At 46.1% G+C, this 18826-nt stretch overlaps 1 protein-coding gene across 5 annotated transcripts in view; it reads left to right on the forward strand.

The window, feature by feature from the left end:
• Window positions 1–18826, forward strand: part of LOC138948220 (syntaxin-binding protein 1-like) — a 51819-nt gene that overhangs the window by 10552 nt on the left and 22441 nt on the right. For 4 of the 5 annotated variants that reach the window (XR_011449932.1, XM_070319724.1, XM_070319726.1 and 1 more), the window contains exons 8-10: window positions 13357–13487; window positions 14028–14135; window positions 14827–15034. Coding sequence is in view for 4 of the 5 variants with exons in the window: in XM_070319724.1 (XP_070175825.1) it covers window positions 13357–13487; window positions 14028–14135; window positions 14827–15034 (447 nt within the window). In the remaining variant the exon portion in view is untranslated. The remainder of the gene's footprint in view (window positions 1–13356; window positions 13488–14027; window positions 14136–14826; window positions 15035–18826) is intronic. The other variant, XM_070319725.1, reaches the window with a different exon arrangement.

The raw sequence follows: 18826 nt of genomic DNA on the forward strand, positions 1-18826 counted from the left end.
AGTCGGGGGAGTGACGTCAGCTCATCCAGCTCCGGTTTTTGCGGATGGTCGTCCTGCTTACCCTTTACCTTCACAGGGTTTTGGGCGGCAGGATGACGTTAGTGCTCAGGCTTTTCCGGTTTCCGGTTTGCCAGGGCATGCTTCTGCTTCCGGAACTGGTGACTTCGGTCATGGTTCCACGTGTGACTATTCTGATGCTCCATCAGTGGTCAGCGAGGAGTCGCGGGGCGTGTTTCCGTCGAAGCTCAAGTCTGTTCTTGACGTCGCGGCGGAAGTAACGTCTCGTTATTTTCCTGAAGGGGTGGTGGCTGCGGACTCTTCCGCATCATTCGTTCCTTCTGCCATGGCGGACTTCCGGCCGGCACAGGAGGATGTTTCTTCCTTCCGGTTCGCCGAGTCTCCGTCAGTGGCTTACCAACTTTCGCATTCACTGGTTCGTCCAGCACATGCGGGGAGTGGTATTCGGCCAGTGCCTGTTCCGTTACTGCTTCCTTTTGGTCCAGTTCCGGAATCAGCTCAGCAGTGGGTGGCTTCAGCTGCCCAAGCCTCTTCCTTCGTGCCTACGGCCAATAGGAAGCTTGGCATGCCCAATCAGAGCCAGAATTGGCTGGCGTCTTTTGCACTCCCTAGGGCTACCCTTCCGGTTTCCCGGGAATTGCTGCCTCTTCTGACTAAACCGATCAAGCGTGATTCGGTTTTGCCGGTCTCCGAGGCTTCCCTCCTCTCTGCTGAGGAGGTTGGACGTCGGCAGATCGAACTGTCCTCCATTGCGGAGACTCTCGTTCGGGCTCTGTCTCGGGCATTGACCGATTCGCTAGTTCCTTTCACTCTCAGTGAAGAACAGAATGCGGACGATGTCTCTGCGCTTTTGACCGCATTGGCCAAGGTCAATGAGGAACAATTGCGTCTTTCCTCCCTGCAGTACACCCAAGCGGTACTCTGCAGGAGGGATCTCTTCCTCTCGCAGTCCCAATTCACGGAGCTGGCTACTAGGGAGACCTTGAGAGTCTCCCCGGTCTCAGAGGAGTCTCTCTTCTGTCCGCTGGCACTGGATGCCAGACAGAAGGAGATTCAGTCAAACAAGGACAGTCAGTTCCTTGACTACACTCTGAAGGGGGTGAAACAGTCTCAGCCTTCTAAACAGAAGCAGGCTCAGACATCGTCTAACCCCAAGCCAGCTCAGAAGCGGCAGGCTTTGCCGGCCGCTCGTGGTGGGAAGAAGAGGACGGCATCGGGGAGGGGGCGTGGCGGCTCTGGAAGTAAGCCACACCCCCAATGAAGCGCTCCCGATCTCACCTCCCTCCCGCCCTCCACCTTGGTGATGGCGGGAGGCCCCTCCCGGGCACTTTCTCGTTGGATGTCGGTAGTAGACAGCCAATGGATTGTGGGAGTGGTGAGTTCGGGCTTCCGTCTACTCTGGCGGGAGGAAAAGGCGCCTCTTACCCGAGTGCCTCCGCGGTTCAAGCCCCCCTTCTCGCAGGAAGCACGTTCCGTCTTGCAGTCGGAAATTGCCTCCCTGGAGCAGAAGGGCGCGGTGGAGAGAGTTCGGGTCCACAGCTCCCTGGGATTTTACGGGCGTCTGGTCGCTGTTCCCAAAGCATCAGGAGGATGGCGTCCCGTGTTGGATTTATCTCTCCTCAATACTTTCTTGAGGGAGATAAAATTCAAGATGGAGACGCCAGCCTCTGTCCGAGACTCTCTCCGCCCAGGAGACTGGGTGACCTCGATCGATCTCACGGACGCATACTTTCACATTCTTATGCATCCGACCGACCGGAAATGGCTTCGTTTCCGGTGGGGAGATCAGACCTACCAGTTTCGCGCACTCCCTTTCGGGCTGTCTCTCGCACCGTGGATTTTCACCATGGTGGTGAGACAGGTCTGTGCACTGGTGAGGTCCCAGGGTATCCGTCTGCGGGCTTATCTGGACGACTGGCTCATCATGAACCAGTCCCAGAGCGGCTGTTCGCAGGATACCCTGACGGTTCTTCGAGAATCCAACTGGTTGGGGTTCTCGATCAACCGGGTAAAGTCGGAGCTGACCCCGTCACAGACATTCACTTATCTGGGGATGTCTTTCGACACGGTCGCTTGGACTGTCCAGCCTTCTCAGAGAAGGGTGGACAAGCTCCAAGCTCAGATTCGCTCCACTTTACCTCTCCTGATGGCTTCCATCCGCTCGCTCGCCTCCATCTTGGGGCAGATGGAGTCTATGGCTCTTCTGGTTTCACTGGGCCGGGTCCACAAATGTCCGCTTCAGTTCGCGCTGAAGCCGTTTGTGGACTCTCCTCTGGTGGTCTGGGACGCCCTCATCCCTTTGCAGGGATGGTTCCAGTCTGCGACCCTTCCGTGGTTGCACACGGAGTGGGTCTGCAGAGGTGTTCCGATCGTCGTGCCCCTCCCCGACCTGGACCTCTTTACAGATGCGTCCAGGGAGGGTTGGGGGGCACATACAGATCTTCAGACTCCTCCCTTTCCGTTACTCAGCCGAGTAATCCGGAAAGCGGAGATGGAGGAGCCGGCCCTTCTTCTTCTGGTCGCTCCTCTGTGGCCGTCGCAGGTCTGGTTTCCAGATCTTCTTCGGCTTGCCCAAGGGCCCCCCATTCCTCTCGCACTCGTGCGAGGGGAACTAGTGCAGCCCCGAACAGGCATTCCACACGAGGAGCCCAGTCTTCTGAAGCTTCACGTGTGGAAGTTGTTCGGGACTCGCTGAAGCGCTCTGGGGCGTCGTCTTTGACTCTGGACTTGGTGGCTCGCTCGCATAGAGCGTCCACCTCTTCAGTTTATGCTTCCCACTGGAAGGCATGGACTGCCTGGTGTTCAGCTAGAGGGGTGAGTTCGGTGGCTCCGCGCTCTATTCAGGTCGCTAACCACCTCTCTTTCATGTCTTCACAGGGCGCCTCAGTCTCCTCGTTGAGGGTCCGGCGCTCCGCTATCTCGGCGACTCTTCAGCAGATTGGTCGTTCTGTTCGAGTCGGGGGCGTTATAGCTGCAGTCATTAAAGGGGCTGCTCTTAAGGAAGCTAAAGCTCGTTTGCCCGCTCCCAAGTGGGACTTGTTTTTAATCCTGGAATTCCTTCGTTCTGCGGATTTTGAGCCTTTAAGCGAGGCCAGTCTGTTCAATGTCACTCGCAAAGCGCTGTTTCTCCTTTTGTTGGCTACGGCCCGACGGGGTAGCGAGGTCCACGCCCTGTCGGGTCAGCCTGGAGATATCTCCTTTGAGCCGGACGGTTCCGCATCTTTGCGTTTCCGGCCTGATTTCCTGGCCAAGAATCAGTCTCCGGGGCAGGCCTCTCCGCTGGTTAGAGTTAAGGCTCTGACCAGCGCGTTGGCCCCGGGTGACCCCGATTCGGTCAATTGCCCTGTGAGGGCACTTCGTCTGTACTTAGCCCGGACTCAGCCGATTCGGTCTAGTTCTCAGAAGTTGTTGTTTATCTCTCTCCTTACTAGGCGCGAGAAAGATTTGTCGAAGGTAACGTTGGCCCGGTGGGTGTCCTCGCTCATCAAGCAAGCTTATGAGTGGAGTCGCACAAAGAGGGGGGGGGGGTTATGCCCTCCTTGCCACTTGACTCGGCCCGAGCCCATGAGACGAGGGCGTGGGCATCCTCTCTGGCAGTTCTGCGCTCCAGACGTCTAGAGGAGGTGCTGACAACTGCGTATTGGCGTTCCGAAGATGTTTTCATAAACTTTTATCTTCGGGACGTCACAGCTCTTCGACAGGATGGCTCCAGAGGCCTTCCAGCGCTCATAGCAGCAGGCCAGTTCCTGTCCAGAACTTGATGGTGAGTTTTGATTCATTTCTAGCCCACCGCCTTGTTGATGTTATCTGCTAATGTGATTCGGAGTAAGAATATGATATTAAATGGAAAATTTCCTAAATAAATTATCATTTAATTAATATACTTACCCGAATCACATACTGTATTCCCTCCCACCTGCCCCGCTTATGGTTTTAAGATTTTTTAAAGCCGTATGATAATAGGCACGTGTTCCTAGAGGAAGTGACGTGGCATACACCCGTATGGGAGGTAACTCCCGGTGTACTGGCCCATTACCAAAGCTACTTTCACTTTCGTTTTGGTGATGGGGTTGCTTCCCTTTAAATTCTTTAGCCGGGTAAGCGTTTTTCAGTGATAAGCATCTCAGGTGACTCAATGCTAATGTGATTCGGGTAAGTATATTAATTAAATGATAATTTATTTAGGAAATTTTCCATTTATATCTGTTTTAAGGATGTAGTCTTTAGTATAGGTTATTTGCATTTGTTTTGCAAATTGACGGAATGTTTTGATATCGAGTGAAACAACCTATTTGTATTGTTCATACAGTGCTTTTGTGAGGAAAGTGATTGTGTTCATGCTCTGTACAGGGTGTGAAACAACCTATTTGTATTGTTCATACAGTGCTTTTGTGAGGAAAGTGATTGTGTTCATGCTCTGTACAGGGTGTGAAACAACCTATTTGTATTGTTCATACAGTGCTTTTGTGAGGAAAGTGATTGTGTTCATGCTCTGTACAGGGTGTGAAACAACCTATTTGTATTGTTCATACAGTGCTTTTGTGAGGAAAGTGATTGTGTTCATGCTCTGTACAGGGTGTGAAACAACCTATTTGTATTGTTCATACAGTGCTTTTGTGAGGAAAGTGATTGTGTTCATGCTCTGTACAGGGTGTGAAACAACCTATTTGTATTGTTCATACAGTGCTTTTGTAAGGAAAGTGATTGTGTTCATGCTCTGTACAGGGTGTGAAACAACCTATTTGTATTGTTCATACAGTGCCTGTGTGAGGAAAGTGATTGTGTTCATGCTCTGTACAGGGTGTGAAACAACCTATTTGTATTGTTCATACAGTGCTTTTGTAAGGAAAGTGATTGTGTTCATGCTCTGTACAGGGTGTGAAACAACCTATTTGTATTGTTCATACAGTGCCTGTGTGAGGAAAGTGATTGTGTTCATGCTCTGTACAGGGTGTGAAACAACCTATTTGTATTGTTCATACAGTGCTTTTGTAAGGAAAGTGATTGTGTTCATGCTCTGTACAGGGTGTGAAACAACCTATTTGTATTGTTCATACAGTGCCTGTGTGAGGAAAGTGATTGTGTTCATGCTCTGTACAGGGTGTGAAACAACCTATTTGTATTGTTCATACAGTGCCTGTGTGAGGAAAGTGATTGTGTTCATGCTCTGTACAGGGTGTGAAACAACCTATTTGTATTGTTCATACAGTGCCTGTGTGAGGAAAGTGATTGTGTTCATGCTCTGTACAGGGTGTGAAACAACCTATTTGTATTGTTCATACAGTGCTTTTGTGAGGAAAGTGATTGTGTTCATGCTCTGTACAGGGTGTGAAACAACCTATTTGTATTGTTCATACAGTGCTTTTGTGAGGAAAGTGATTGTGTTCATGCTCTGTACAGGGTGTGAAACAACCTATTTGTATTGTTCATACAGTGCTTTTGTAAGGAAAGTGATTGTGTTCATGCTCTGTACAGGGTGTGAAACAACCTATTTGTATTGTTCATACAGTGCCTGTGTGAGGAAAGTGATTGTGTTCATGCTCTGTACAGGGTGTGAAACAACCTATTTGTATTGTTCATACAGTGCCTGTGTGAGGAAAGTGATTGTGTTCATGCTCTGTACAGGGTGTGAAACAACCTATTTGTATTGTTCATACAGTGCTTTTGTAAGGAAAGTGATTGTGTTCATGCTCTGTACAGGGTGTGAAACAACCTATTTGTATTGTTCATACAGTGCCTGTGTGAGGAAAGTGATTGTGTTCATGCTCTGTACAGGGTGTGAAACAACCTATTTGTATTGTTCATACAGTGCCTGTGTGAGGAAAGTGATTGTGTTCATGCTCTGTACAGGGTGTGAAACAACCTATTTGTATTGTTCATACAGTGCCTGTGTGAGGAAAGTGATTGTGTTCATGCTCTGTACAGGGTGTGAAACAACCTATTTGTATTGTTCATACAGTGCTTTTGTGAGGAAAGTGATTGTGTTCATGCTCTGTACAGGGTGTGAAACAACCTATTTGTATTGTTCATACAGTGCTTTTGTGAGGAAAGTGATTGTGTTCATGCTCTGTACAGGGTGTGAAACAACCTATTTGTATTGTTCATACAGTGCCTGTGTGAGGAAAGTGATTGTGTTCATGCTCTGTACAGGGTGTGAAACAACCTATTTGTATTGTTCATACAGTGCTTTTGTAAGGAAAGTGATTGTGTTCATGCTCTGTACAGGGTGTGAAACAACCTATTTGTATTGTTCATACAGTGCCTGTGTGAGGAAAGTGATTGTGTTCATGCTCTGTACAGGGTGTGAAACAACCTATTTGTATTGTTCATACAGTGCTTTTGTGAGGAAAGTGATTGTGTTCATGCTCTGTACAGGGTGTGAAACAACCTATTTGTATTGTTCATACAGTGCCTGTGTAAGGAAAGTGATTGTGTTCATGCTCTGTACAGGGTGTGAAACAACCTATTTGTATTGTTCATACAGTGCCTGTGTGAGGAAAGTGATTGTGTTCATGCTCTGTACAGGGTGTGAAACAACCTATTTGTATTGTTCATACAGTGCCTGTGTGAGGAAAGTGATTGTGTTCATGCTCTGTACAGGGTGTGAAACAACCTATTTGTATTGTTCATACAGTGCCTGTGTGAGGAAAGTGATTGTGTTCATGCTCTGTACAGGGTGTGAAACAACCTATTTGTATTGTTCATACAGTGCCTGTGTGAGGAAAGTGATTGTGTTCATGCTCTGTACAGGGTGTGAAACAACCTATTTGTATTGTTCATACAGTGCCTGTGTAAGGAAAGTGATTGTGTTCATGCTCTGTACAGGGTGTGAAACAACCTATTTGTATTGTTCATACAGTGCCTGTGTAAGGAAAGTGATTGTGTTCATGCTCTGTACAGGGTGTGAAACAACCTATTTGTATTGTTCATACAGTGCCTGTGTGAGGAAAGTGATTGTGTTCATGCTCTGTACAGGGTGTGAAACAACCTATTTGTATTGTTCATACAGTGCCTGTGTGAGGAAAGTGATTGTGTTCATGCTCTGTACAGGGTGTGAAACAACCTATTTGTATTGTTCATACAGTGCCTGTGTAAGGAAAGTGATTGTGTTCATGCTCTGTACAGGGTGTGAAACAACCTATTTGTATTGTTCATACAGTGCCTGTGTGAGGAAAGTGATTGTGTTCATGCTCTGTACAGGGTGTGAAACAACCTATTTGTATTGTTCATACAGTGCCTGTGTGAGGAAAGTGATTGTGTTCATGCTCTGTACAGGGTGTGAAACAACCTATTTGTATTGTTCATACAGTGCCTGTGTGAGGAAAGTGATTGTGTTCATGCTCTGTACAGGGTGTGAAACAACCTATTTGTATTGTTCATACAGTGCCTGTGTGAGGAAAGTGATTGTGTTCATGCTCTGTACAGGGTGTGAAACAACCTATTTGTATTGTTCATACAGTGCCTGTGTGAGGAAAGTGATTGTGTTCATGCTCTGTACAGGGTGTGAAACAACCTATTTGTATTGTTCATACAGTGCCTGTGTGAGGAAAGTGATTGTGTTCATGCTCTGTACAGGGTGTGAAACAACCTATTTGTATTGTTCATACAGTGCCTGTGTGAGGAAAGTGATTGTGTTCATGCTCTGTACAGGGTGTGAAACAACCTATTTGTATTGTTCATACAGTGCCTGTGTGAGGAAAGTGATTGTGTTCATGCTCTGTACAGGGTGTGAAACAACCTATTTGTATTGTTCATACAGTGCTTTTGTGAGGAAAGTGATTGTGTTCATGCTCTGTACAGTGCCTGTGTGAGGAAAGTGATTGTGTTCATGCTCTGTACAGGGTGTGAAACAACCTATTTGTATTGTTCATACAGTGCCTGTGTGAGGAAAGTGATTGTGTTCATGCTCTGTACAGGGTGTGAAACAACCTATTTGTATTGTTCATACAGTGCTTTTGTGAGGAAAGTGATTGTGTTCATGCTCTGTACAGTGCCTGTGTGAGGAAAGTGATTGTGTTCATGCTCTGTACAGTGCCTGTGTGAGGAAAGTGATTGTGTTCATGCTCTGTACAGTGCCTGTGTGAGGAAAGTGATTGTGTTCATGCTCTGTACAGGGTGTGAAACAACCTATTTGTATTGTTCATACAGTGCCTGTGTGAGGAAAGTGATTGTGTTCATGCTCTGTACAGGGTGTGAAACAACCTATTTGTATTGTTCATACAGTGCTTTTGTGAGGAAAGTGATTGTGTTCATGCTCTGTACAGTGCCTGTGTGAGGAAAGTGATTGTGTTCATGCTCTGTACAGGGTGTGAAACAACCTATTTGTATTGTTCATACAGTGCCTGTGTGAGGAAAGTGATTGTGTTCATGCTCTGTACAGGGTGTGAAACAACCTATTTGTATTGTTCATACAGTGCCTGTGTGAGGAAAGTGATTGTGTTCATGCTCTGTACAGGGTGTGAAACAACCTATTTGTATTGTTCATACAGTGCCTGTGTAAGGAAAGTGATTGTGTTCATGCTCTGTACAGGGTGTGAAACAACCTATTTGTATTGTTCATACAGTGCCTGTGTGAGGAAAGTGATTGTGTTCATGCTCTGTACAGGGTGTGAAACAACCTATTTGTATTGTTCATACAGTGCCTGTGTGAGGAAAGTGATTGTGTTCATGCTCTGTACAGGGTGTGAAACAACCTATTTGTATTGTTCATACAGTGCCTGTGTAAGGAAAGTGATTGTGTTCATGCTCTGTACAGGGTGTGAAACAACCTATTTGTATTGTTCATACAGTGCCTGTGTGAGGAAAGTGATTGTGTTCATGCTCTGTACAGGGTGTGAAACAACCTATTTGTATTGTTCATACAGTGCCTGTGTGAGGAAAGTGATTGTGTTCATGCTCTGTACAGGGTGTGAAACAACCTATTTGTATTGTTCATACAGTGCCTGTGTAAGGAAAGTGATTGTGTTCATGCTCTGTACAGGGTGTGAAACAACCTATTTGTATTGTTCATACAGTGCCTGTGTGAGGAAAGTGATTGTGTTCATGCTCTGTACAGGGTGTGAAACAACCTATTTGTATTGTTCATACAGTGCCTGTGTGAGGAAAGTGATTGTGTTCATGCTCTGTACAGGGTGTGAAACAACCTATTTGTATTGTTCATACAGTGCCTGTGTGAGGAAAGTGATTGTGTTCATGCTCTGTACAGGGTGTGAAACAACCTATTTGTATTGTTCATACAGTGCCTGTGTGAGGAAAGTGATTGTGTTCATGCTCTGTACAGGGTGTGAAACAACCTATTTGTATTGTTCATACAGTGCCTGTGTGAGGAAAGTGATTGTGTTCATGCTCTGTACAGGGTGTGAAACAACCTATTTGTATTGTTCATACAGTGCTTTTGTGAGGAAAGTGATTGTGTTCATGCTCTGTACAGTGCCTGTGTGAGGAAAGTGATTGTGTTCATGCTCTGTACAGGGTGTGAAACAACCTATTTGTATTGTTCATACAGTGCCTGTGTGAGGAAAGTGATTGTGTTCATGCTCTGTACAGGGTGTGAAACAACCTATTTGTATTGTTCATACAGTGCTTTTGTGAGGAAAGTGATTGTGTTCATGCTCTGTACAGTGCCTGTGTGAGGAAAGTGATTGTGTTCATGCTCTGTACAGGGTGTGAAACAACCTATTTGTATTGTTCATACAGTGCCTGTGTGAGGAAAGTGATTGTGTTCATGCTCTGTACAGGGTGTGAAACAACCTATTTGTATTGTTCATACAGTGCTTTTGTGAGGAAAGTGATTGTGTTCATGCTCTGTACAGTGCCTGTGTGAGGAAAGTGATTGTGTTCATGCTCTGTACAGGGTGTGAAACAACCTATTTGTATTGTTCATACAGTGCCTGTGTGAGGAAAGTGATTGTGTTCATGCTCTGTACAGGGTGTGAAACAACCTATTTGTATTGTTCATACAGTGCCTGTGTGAGGAAAGTGATTGTGTTCATGCTCTGTACAGGGTGTGAAACAACCTATTTGTATTGTTCATACAGTGCCTGTGTGAGGAAAGTGATTGTGTTCATGCTCTGTACAGGGTGTGAAACAACCTATTTGTATTGTTCATACAGTGCCTGTGTGAGGAAAGTGATTGTGTTCATGCTCTGTACAGGGTGTGAAACAACCTATTTGTATTGTTCATACAGTGCCTGTGTGAGGAAAGTGATTGTGTTCATGCTCTGTACAGGGTGTGAAACAACCTATTTGTATTGTTCATACAGTGCTTTTGTGAGGAAAGTGATTGTGTTCATGCTCTGTACAGGGTGTGAAACAACCTATTTGTATTGTTCATACAGTGCCTGTGTGAGGAAAGTGATTGTGTTCATGCTCTGTACAGGGTGTGAAACAACCTATTTGTATTGTTCATACAGTGCCTGTGTGAGGAAAGTGATTGTGTTCATGCTCTGTACAGTGCCTGTGTGAGGAAAGTGATTGTGTTCATGCTCTGTACAGGGTGTGAAACAACCTATTTGTATTGTTCATACAGTGCCTGTGTGAGGAAAGTGATTGTGTTCATGCTCTGTACAGTGCCTGTGTGAGGAAAGTGATTGTGTTCATGCTCTGTACAGTGCCTGTGTGAGGAAAGTGATTGTGTTCATGCTCTGTACAGTGCCTGTGTGAGGAAAGTGATTGTGTTCATGCTCTGTACAGTGCCTGTGTGAGGAAAGTGATTGTGTTCATGCTCTGTACAGTGCCTGTGTGAGGAAAGTGATTGTGTTCATGCTCTGTACAGTGCCTGTGTGAGGAAAGTGATTGTGTTCATGCTCTGTACAGTGCCTGTGTGAGGAAAGTGATTGTGTTCATGCTCTGTACAGTGCCTGTGTGAGGAAAGTGATTGTGTTCATGCTCTGTACAGTGCCTGTGTGAGGAAAGTGATTGTGTTCATGCTCTGTACAGTGCCTGTGTGAGGAAAGTGATTGTGTTCATGCTCTGTACAGTGCCTGTGTGAGGAAAGTGATTGTGTTCATGCTCTGTACAGGGTGTGAAACAACCTATTTGTATTGTTCATACAGTGCCTGTGTGAGGAAAGTGATTGTGTTCATGCTCTGTACAGTGTGTGAAACAACCTATTTGTATTGTTCATACAGTGCCTGTGTGAGGAAAGTGATTGTGTTCATGCTCTGTACAGTGTGTGAAACAACCTATTTGTATTGTTCATACAGTGCCTGTGTAAGGAAAGTGATTGTGTTCATGCTCTGTACAGGGTGTGAAACAACCTATTTGTATTGTTCATACAGTGCCTGTGTGAGGAAAGTGATTGTGTTCATGCTCTGTACAGGGTGTGAAACAACCTATTTGTATTGTTCATACAGTGCCTGTGTGAGGAAAGTGATTGTGTTCATGCTCTGTACAGGGTGTGAAACAACCTATTTGTATTGTTCATACAGTGCCTGTGTGAGGAAAGTGATTGTGTTCATGCTCTGTACAGGGTGTGAAACAACCTATTTGTATTGTTCATACAGTGCCTGTGTGAGGAAAGTGATTGTGTTCATGCTCTGTACAGTGCCTGTGTGAGGAAAGTGATTGTGTTCATGCTCTGTACAGGGTGTGAAACAACCTATTTGTATTGTTCATACAGTGCCTGTGTGAGGAAAGTGATTGTGTTCATGCTCTGTACAGTGCCTGTGTGAGGAAAGTGATTGTGTTCATGCTCTGTACAGTGCCTGTGTGAGGAAAGTGATTGTGTTCATGCTCTGTACAGTGCCTGTGTGAGGAAAGTGATTGTGTTCATGCTCTGTACAGTGCCTGTGTGAGGAAAGTGATTGTGTTCATGCTCTGTACAGTGCCTGTGTGAGGAAAGTGATTGTGTTCATGCTCTGTACAGTGCCTGTGTAAGGAAAGTGATTGTGTTCATGCTCTGTACAGTGCCTGTGTGAGGAAAGTGATTCAGACCTGGGAACCCATACGATTTCGCCGTATTTTGTACGCATGATTGTCGAGAATACGATCAGTACGGTCAGTGGGAAAAAAATACGACGAGAAAAATTCCTAGACAACTTTTCTTCACAAGCCCATCCCGAAGCCGATCCAGTATTTTGTCACATGATTACAGTTTTTGTCAGTAAACATTGAAAAAGCATTTGTTTTAAATGTATAGGTAAACTTAATAAACGGTGTGACGGACGCGCGTGAGGCATGTTTTAATCATGGATGTTCAAACGCTGTGTGGAGTACGCTCATTTTTCTGAAAATACACCAAGTTTGTTTGAGAATACTCAAAGTGCAAAACAGGGGTACCCAGGTCTGGTGATTGTGTTCATGCTCTGTACAGTGCCTGTGTGAGGAAAGTGATTGTGTTCATGCTCTGTACAGTGCCTGTGTAAGGAAAGTGATTGTGTTCATGCTCTGTACAGTGCCTGTGTGAGGAAAGTGATTGTGTTCATGCTCTGTACAGTGCCTGTGTGAGGAAAGTGATTGTGTTCATGCTCTGTACAGTGCCTGTGTGAGGAAAGTGATTGTGTTCATGCTCTGTACAGTGCCTGTGTGAGGAAAGTGATTGTGTTCATGCTCTGTACAGTGCCTGTGTGAGGAAAGTGATTGTGTTCATGCTCTGTACAGTGCCTGTGTGAGGAAAGTGATTGTGTTCATGCTCTGTACAGTGCCTGTGTAAGGAAAGTGATTGTGTTCATGCTCTGTACAGTGCCTGTGTGAGGAAAGTGATTGTGTTCATGCTCTGTACAGTGCCTGTGTGAGGAAAGTGATTGTGTTCATGCTCTGTACAGTGCCTGTGTGAGGAAAGTGATTGTGTTCATGCTCTGTACAGTGCCTGTGTAAGGAAAGTGATTGTGTTCATGCTCTGTACAGTGCCTGTGTGAGGAAAGTGATTGTGTTCATGCTCTGTACAGTGCCTGTGTGAGGAAAGTGATTGTGTTCATGCTCTGTACAGTGCCTGTGTGAGGAAAGTGATTGTGTTCATGCTCTGTACAGTGCCTGTGTGAGGAAAGTGATTGTGTTCATGCTCTGTACAGTGCCTGTGTGAGGAAAGTGATTGTGTTCATGCTCTGTACAGTGCCTGTGTGAGGAAAGTGATTGTGTTCATGCTCTGTACAGTGCCTGTGTAAGGAAAGTGATTGTGTTCATGCTCTGTACAGTGCCTGTGTGAGGAAAGTGATTGTGTTCATGCTCTGTACAGTGCCTGTGTGAGGAAAGTGATTGTGTTCATGCTCTGTACAGTGCCTGTGTGAGGAAAGTGATTGTGTTCATGCTCTGTACAGTGCCTGTGTGAGGAAAGTGATTGTGTTCATGCTCTGTACAGTGCCTGTGTGAGGAAAGTGATTGTGTTCATGCTCTGTACAGGGTGTACAGAAAGACAGATCCATGTTGCTCATTTTGGATCGTGGCTTTGACCCCATCTCCCCGCTGCTGCACGAGCTGACCTTTCAGGCCATGGCCTACGACCTTCTGCCCATCGAGAACGACGTGTATAGGTAGGTGTGACTTATGACAAGTGTTGAGGTTGTGCATGCATAGAGGCTGTGTGTCTGTCCTTGAGAACATTGTGTATAGGTAGGATTTGCTTTGTGACAAGTTTTGAATCGTTGAGGGGTCAGTGGTTGTACAGTACTGTATAGAGGCTCTGTGTATAGGACTTGGTCTCAGTGCAAAATGTGGGAAACAGTTGCAGTGTGTGTGTGTGTGTGTTTGCATGAAACTTGTAAAGTCAGTAATTTGTCATTTAGTATTTAGTTTTGAATTTGATACGTTTGCATTTTCATTGTGTTTTGGTTACTTAGTTATAATATATAAATTTGATGTTTTTGAAAACAATAGTAGGATCTGCGCCATAGAAGTATCCTTGTCATTATTTCAGCCACAGTGCATACATGTCTGCATTTTGTTGTTGTTGCATGTCTTAGCAGTTTTGAGCTTCGATGATGATAGATTAACCATTTTTTCAAGGAACATGAGAGTTTGTGTGTGTGATTGTTTGTGTGCACATCAAGTGATGTCAACACTTTCTGTGACAGGTATGAAAACACCAACGGCAGCGAGGTACAGGAAAAGGAAGCACTGCTGGACGAGAATGATGAATTATGGGTAGAGCTACGTCATCAGCATATGGCCATCGTCTCACAGTGAGTGACCAATATGGTGGCAGTGATAGTTTTTACATTTAGTCAAGTTTTGATTTTCCTATTTTTTCCGTCTTTTCCTTCATTTTTTTCTTTCTTTCTTCCTATCATCTCTTCTTTCTTTCTTGTTTTCTTTCTTTCTGTCCTCTCTCTCACCTCTTCTTTCATCCTTTTGCTTCTATTGTCCTTTCTTCCTTACTTTGAGATGCGATGAACCTTGGACTTTAGAACATGGTCTTATCGAGTGTACCGATGTGCAGGAAAATTGTGACAAACTCTACAGTGCAGAAAATCTGAAGGAAGGGCTACTACATGTGCTAAAAATGCTAGGATACACACTTATTTTTTTTTCGTGTGGGGGGGGGGGGGTGGATGTTGTTTGCCCTGGTCCCCTAGTACTGTTCCATGACCCCAGCCCTGAAAACCTAAACCACGTTTAAGGCTGTCCTTAAATTAATTGAGCCCGAAGTTGATTTCGCGAATACTTCATGAAGTCATTTTGCCGAAAATTGAGTGCAATATGTTTGTGCAGCCAGCTTGGCAAAGTAACTACGTCCAATTCATTTGAGGTTTTACCAATGCTGGGCCCCGAGTTAGCTGATTTGAAGTAGGTGGGTAGCACATGAAAAGCCAACACATTGCTTTGGGCTAGGCCTGTGGTTATATTAAACGTTGTATCTTTCTCTCCGTGCAGACAGGTGACACGCAAGCTGAAGCAGTTTGCGGACGCCAAGCGGATGGGAGGCCCGGAGAAAGCCAACCTGCGCGACCTGTCTCAGATGCTGAAGAAAGCCCCGCAGTACCAGAAGGAGCTCAGCAAGTACTCGGCTCACCTGCACCTGGCCGAGGACTGCATGCGTCAGTACCAGAAACACGTGGACAAGCTCTGCAAGGTGGAACAGGTGAGATGTCGTTTGTTATGTCACCACAGTGTCGTTTGTTATGTCACCACAGTGTCGTTTGTTATGTCACCACAGTGTCGTTTGTTATGTCACCACAGTGTCGTTTGTTATGTCACCACAGTGTCGTTTGTTATGTCACCACAGTGTCGTTTGTTATGTCACCACAGTGTCGTTTGTTATGTCACCACAGTGTCGTTTGTTATGTCACCACAGTGTCGTTTGTTATGTCACCACAGTGTCGTTTGTTATGTCACCACAGTGTCGTTTGTCATGTCACCACAGTGTCGTTTGTCATGTCACCACAGTATCGTTTGTTATGTCACCACAGTGTCGTTTGTTATGTCACCACAGTGTCGTTTGTTATGTCACCACAGTGTCGTTTGTTATGTCACCACAGTGTCGTTTGTTATGTCACCACAGTGTCGTTTGTTATGTCACCACAGTGTCGTTTGTTATGTCACCACAGTGTCGTTTGTTATGTCACCACAGTGTCGTTTGTCATGTCACCATAGTGTCGTTTGTTATGTCACCACAGTGTCATTTGTCATGTCACCACAGTGTCGTTTGTCATGTCACCACAGTGTCGTTTGTCATGTCACCACAGTGTCGTTTGTCATGTCACCATAGTGTCGTTTGTTATGTCACCACAGTGTCATTTGTCATGTCACCACAGTGTCGTTTGTCATGTCACCATAGTGTCGTTTGTTATGTCACCACAGTGTCATTTGTCATGTCACCACAGTGTCGTTTGTCATGTCACCACAGTGTCGTTTGTTATGTCACCACAGTGTCGTTTGTTATGTCACCACAGTGTCATTTGTCATGTCACCACAGCAGGTCTGCCTACCGTTACGGAATTTCCGTATTTGTCCCGGAAATCAATAAATTTTATCAAGTGTTCCGGAAAATACGGATGTTCGAAATGCGTCCCGGAAACTCCAAAAAATTCCAAACACGCTCACAACAGTGTGAGCGAGAGAGATTGCCTGGTGAATGACTTCCGGAAATTGCCGAAGTCACAGCTGAGAAATGACGTAGGCGGGTTCCGACTATTGCCGAGCAGCTTTTTGTAGCTAATACGCATGCGCGTCAACTTCTTGCAAGAAGAAAAGGTCGAAGAAAAGATGGCGTCAAAAAGGAAAGAAAATCTCGCTGTGTGTGAAACCGATAAGGCCAAAAAAAAAAAAAATAGTCTGTTTACGGTAGCCCGACCGACCCTATTTTTTTCGCGCGACCCTAGACTTTTTTTTTGACATTTGGGGAAAAAAAATATTTTTAAAAAAATTTAAAAAAATCTTTGTTTTTTTTTGCAAAATAACGTAAAAATATGGTTTTTTTGAAAAAGAAAAAAAGAAAAAAAAATCCCGACCTACCGACCCTATTTTTTTGGCCTATGTTACCGTAAACAGACCTATTTTTTTTTTTTTGGCCTAATGACCCTGCAAAAAAAATGAAGCGTCCGCAGAAATACATCGAGAAATATACGGAGACATACCCGTGTATCAAGCCAGGAAGTGTCGAAACGAAGGTTTTGTGCACGATTTGTGTTAGTGAATTCGGCTGTAAATCTGGCGGCATTGATGACATTCGACGACATGTGGAAGGCCCGAATCACATCAAGAATAAAGAAACACGCGAAAAGGCAAACACCAATACTAGTAAAATCACTGGATTTTTCCAGAGAGGACCAACTGCTAGTGATGTTTCGAACCACGATATGGACGTGATAAGAGCCGAAACTAAAATGGTGGACCTCGTGCTGGAACTGAATTTGCCGATGGCGACATTAGACAAAATGAGCAAAGGCGTCAAACTTATGTTTCCAGACTCAAAAATTGCGAAGAGCTTTCAAAATATTGTAAGTTTGAATTTCATTTTTTCAGTGACATTTACAGTGACAATGTTCAAGTTTGGCAAGATGATTTGAAGGCAATGTTAGGGTAAAATGACACCAGATTGCACCAATTGTGTCCTTTTGGCAAAAAAAAATTTCCGGGGGAGCATGCCCCCGGACCCCCCTAGCTGGCTCGCTTGCGCTTCGCGCAACCTCGACTGTTGCGCTTCGCGCAAAATCGACTTCTTTTAATCTTCAACAGAACTTTGTCCCTGAAGCTTCACTTGGAGGGTAGGCAGACCTGCCACAGTGTCATTTGTTATGTCACCACAGTGTCATTTGTTATGTCACCACAGTGTCATTTGTTATGTCACCACAGTGTCATTTGTTATGTCACCACAGTGTCATTTGTTATGTCACCACAGTGTCGTTTGTTATGTCACCACAGTGTCATTCTGCCATCAGTGCAGGTGGCTGATTACACCTTAACACGCACAAACAAGGGTAGCGCCACTCTTCTTGCTGCTAGCTTTCCCCTGGGTAGCGCCACTCTTCTTGCTGCTAGCTTTCCCCTGAGAGGAAGCCACCCGAATTTGCTATCATTGGAATAATCAAGCAAATGACAGTAAATGACCTGCTGACTGTGTGTCAGGACCTGGCCATGGGGACGGGGAGAAGATCAAGTAGAGAGTGCTGACTGTGTGTGTGTGTGTCAGGACCTGGCCTTGGGGACGGGGAGAAGATCAAGTAGAGAGTGCTGACTGTGTGTGTGTGTGTCAGGACCTGGCCATGGGGACGGGGAGAAGATCAAGTAGAGAGTGCTGACTGTGTGTCAGGACCTGGCCATGAGGACAGGGAGAAGATCAAGTAGAGAGTGCTGACCGTGTGTCAGGACCTGGCCATGAGGACGGGCAGAAGATTAAGTAGAGAGTGCTGACTGTGTGTCAGGACCTGGCCATGGGGACGGGGAGAAGATCAAGTAGAGAGTGCTGACTGTGTGTCAGGACCTGGCCATGAGGACAGGGAGAAGATCAAGTAGAGAGTGCTGACTGTGTGTGTGTGTGTCAGGACCTGGCCATGGGGACGGGGAGAAGATCAAGTAGAGAGTGATGACTGTGTGTCAGGACCTGGCCTTGGGGACGGGGAGAAGATCAAGTAGAGAGTGCTGACTGTGTGTCAGGACCTGGCCTTGGGGACGGGGAGAAGATCAAGTAGAGAGTGCTGACTGTGTGTCAGGACCTGGCCTTGGGGACGGGGAGAAGATCAAGTAGAGAGTGCTGACTGTGTGTCAGGACCTGGCCTTGGGGACGGGGAGAAGATCAAGTAGAGAGTGCTGACTGTGTGTCAGGACCTGGCCATGGGGACGGGGAGAAGATCAAGTAGAGAGTGCTGACTGTGTGTGTGTGTGTCAGGACCTGGCCATGGGGACGGGGAGAAGATCAAGTAGAGAGTGCTGACTGTGTGTCAGGACCTGGCCTTGGGGACGGGGAGAAGATCAAGTAGAGAGTGCTGACTGTGTGTGTGTGTGTCAGGACCTGGCCATGGGGACGGGGAGAAGATCAAGTAGAGAGTGCTGACTGTGTGTGTCAGGACCTGGCCATGGGGATGGGGAGAAGATCAAGTAGAGAGTGCTGACCGTGTGTCAGGACCTGGCCTTGGGGACGGGGAGAAGATCAAGTAGAGAGTGCTGACCGTGTGTCAGGACCTGGCCTTGGGGACGGGGAGAAGATCAAGTAGAGAGTGCTGACCGTGTGTCAGGACCTGGCCATGGGGACGGGGAGAATATCAAGTAGAGAGTGCTGACCGTGTGTCAGGACCTGGCCTTGGGGACGGGGAGAAGATCAAGTAGAGAGTGCTGACCGTGTGTCAGGACCTGGCCATGGGGACGGGGAGAATATCAAGTAGAGAGTGCTGACCGTGTGTCAGGACCTGGCCTTGGGGACGGGGAGAAGATCAAG

The sequence above is a fragment of the Littorina saxatilis genome, linkage group LG15 (genome assembly GCF_037325665.1).
Source record: "Littorina saxatilis isolate snail1 linkage group LG15, US_GU_Lsax_2.0, whole genome shotgun sequence".
In the NCBI taxonomy this organism is placed as follows: domain Eukaryota; kingdom Metazoa; phylum Mollusca; class Gastropoda; order Littorinimorpha; family Littorinidae; genus Littorina; species Littorina saxatilis.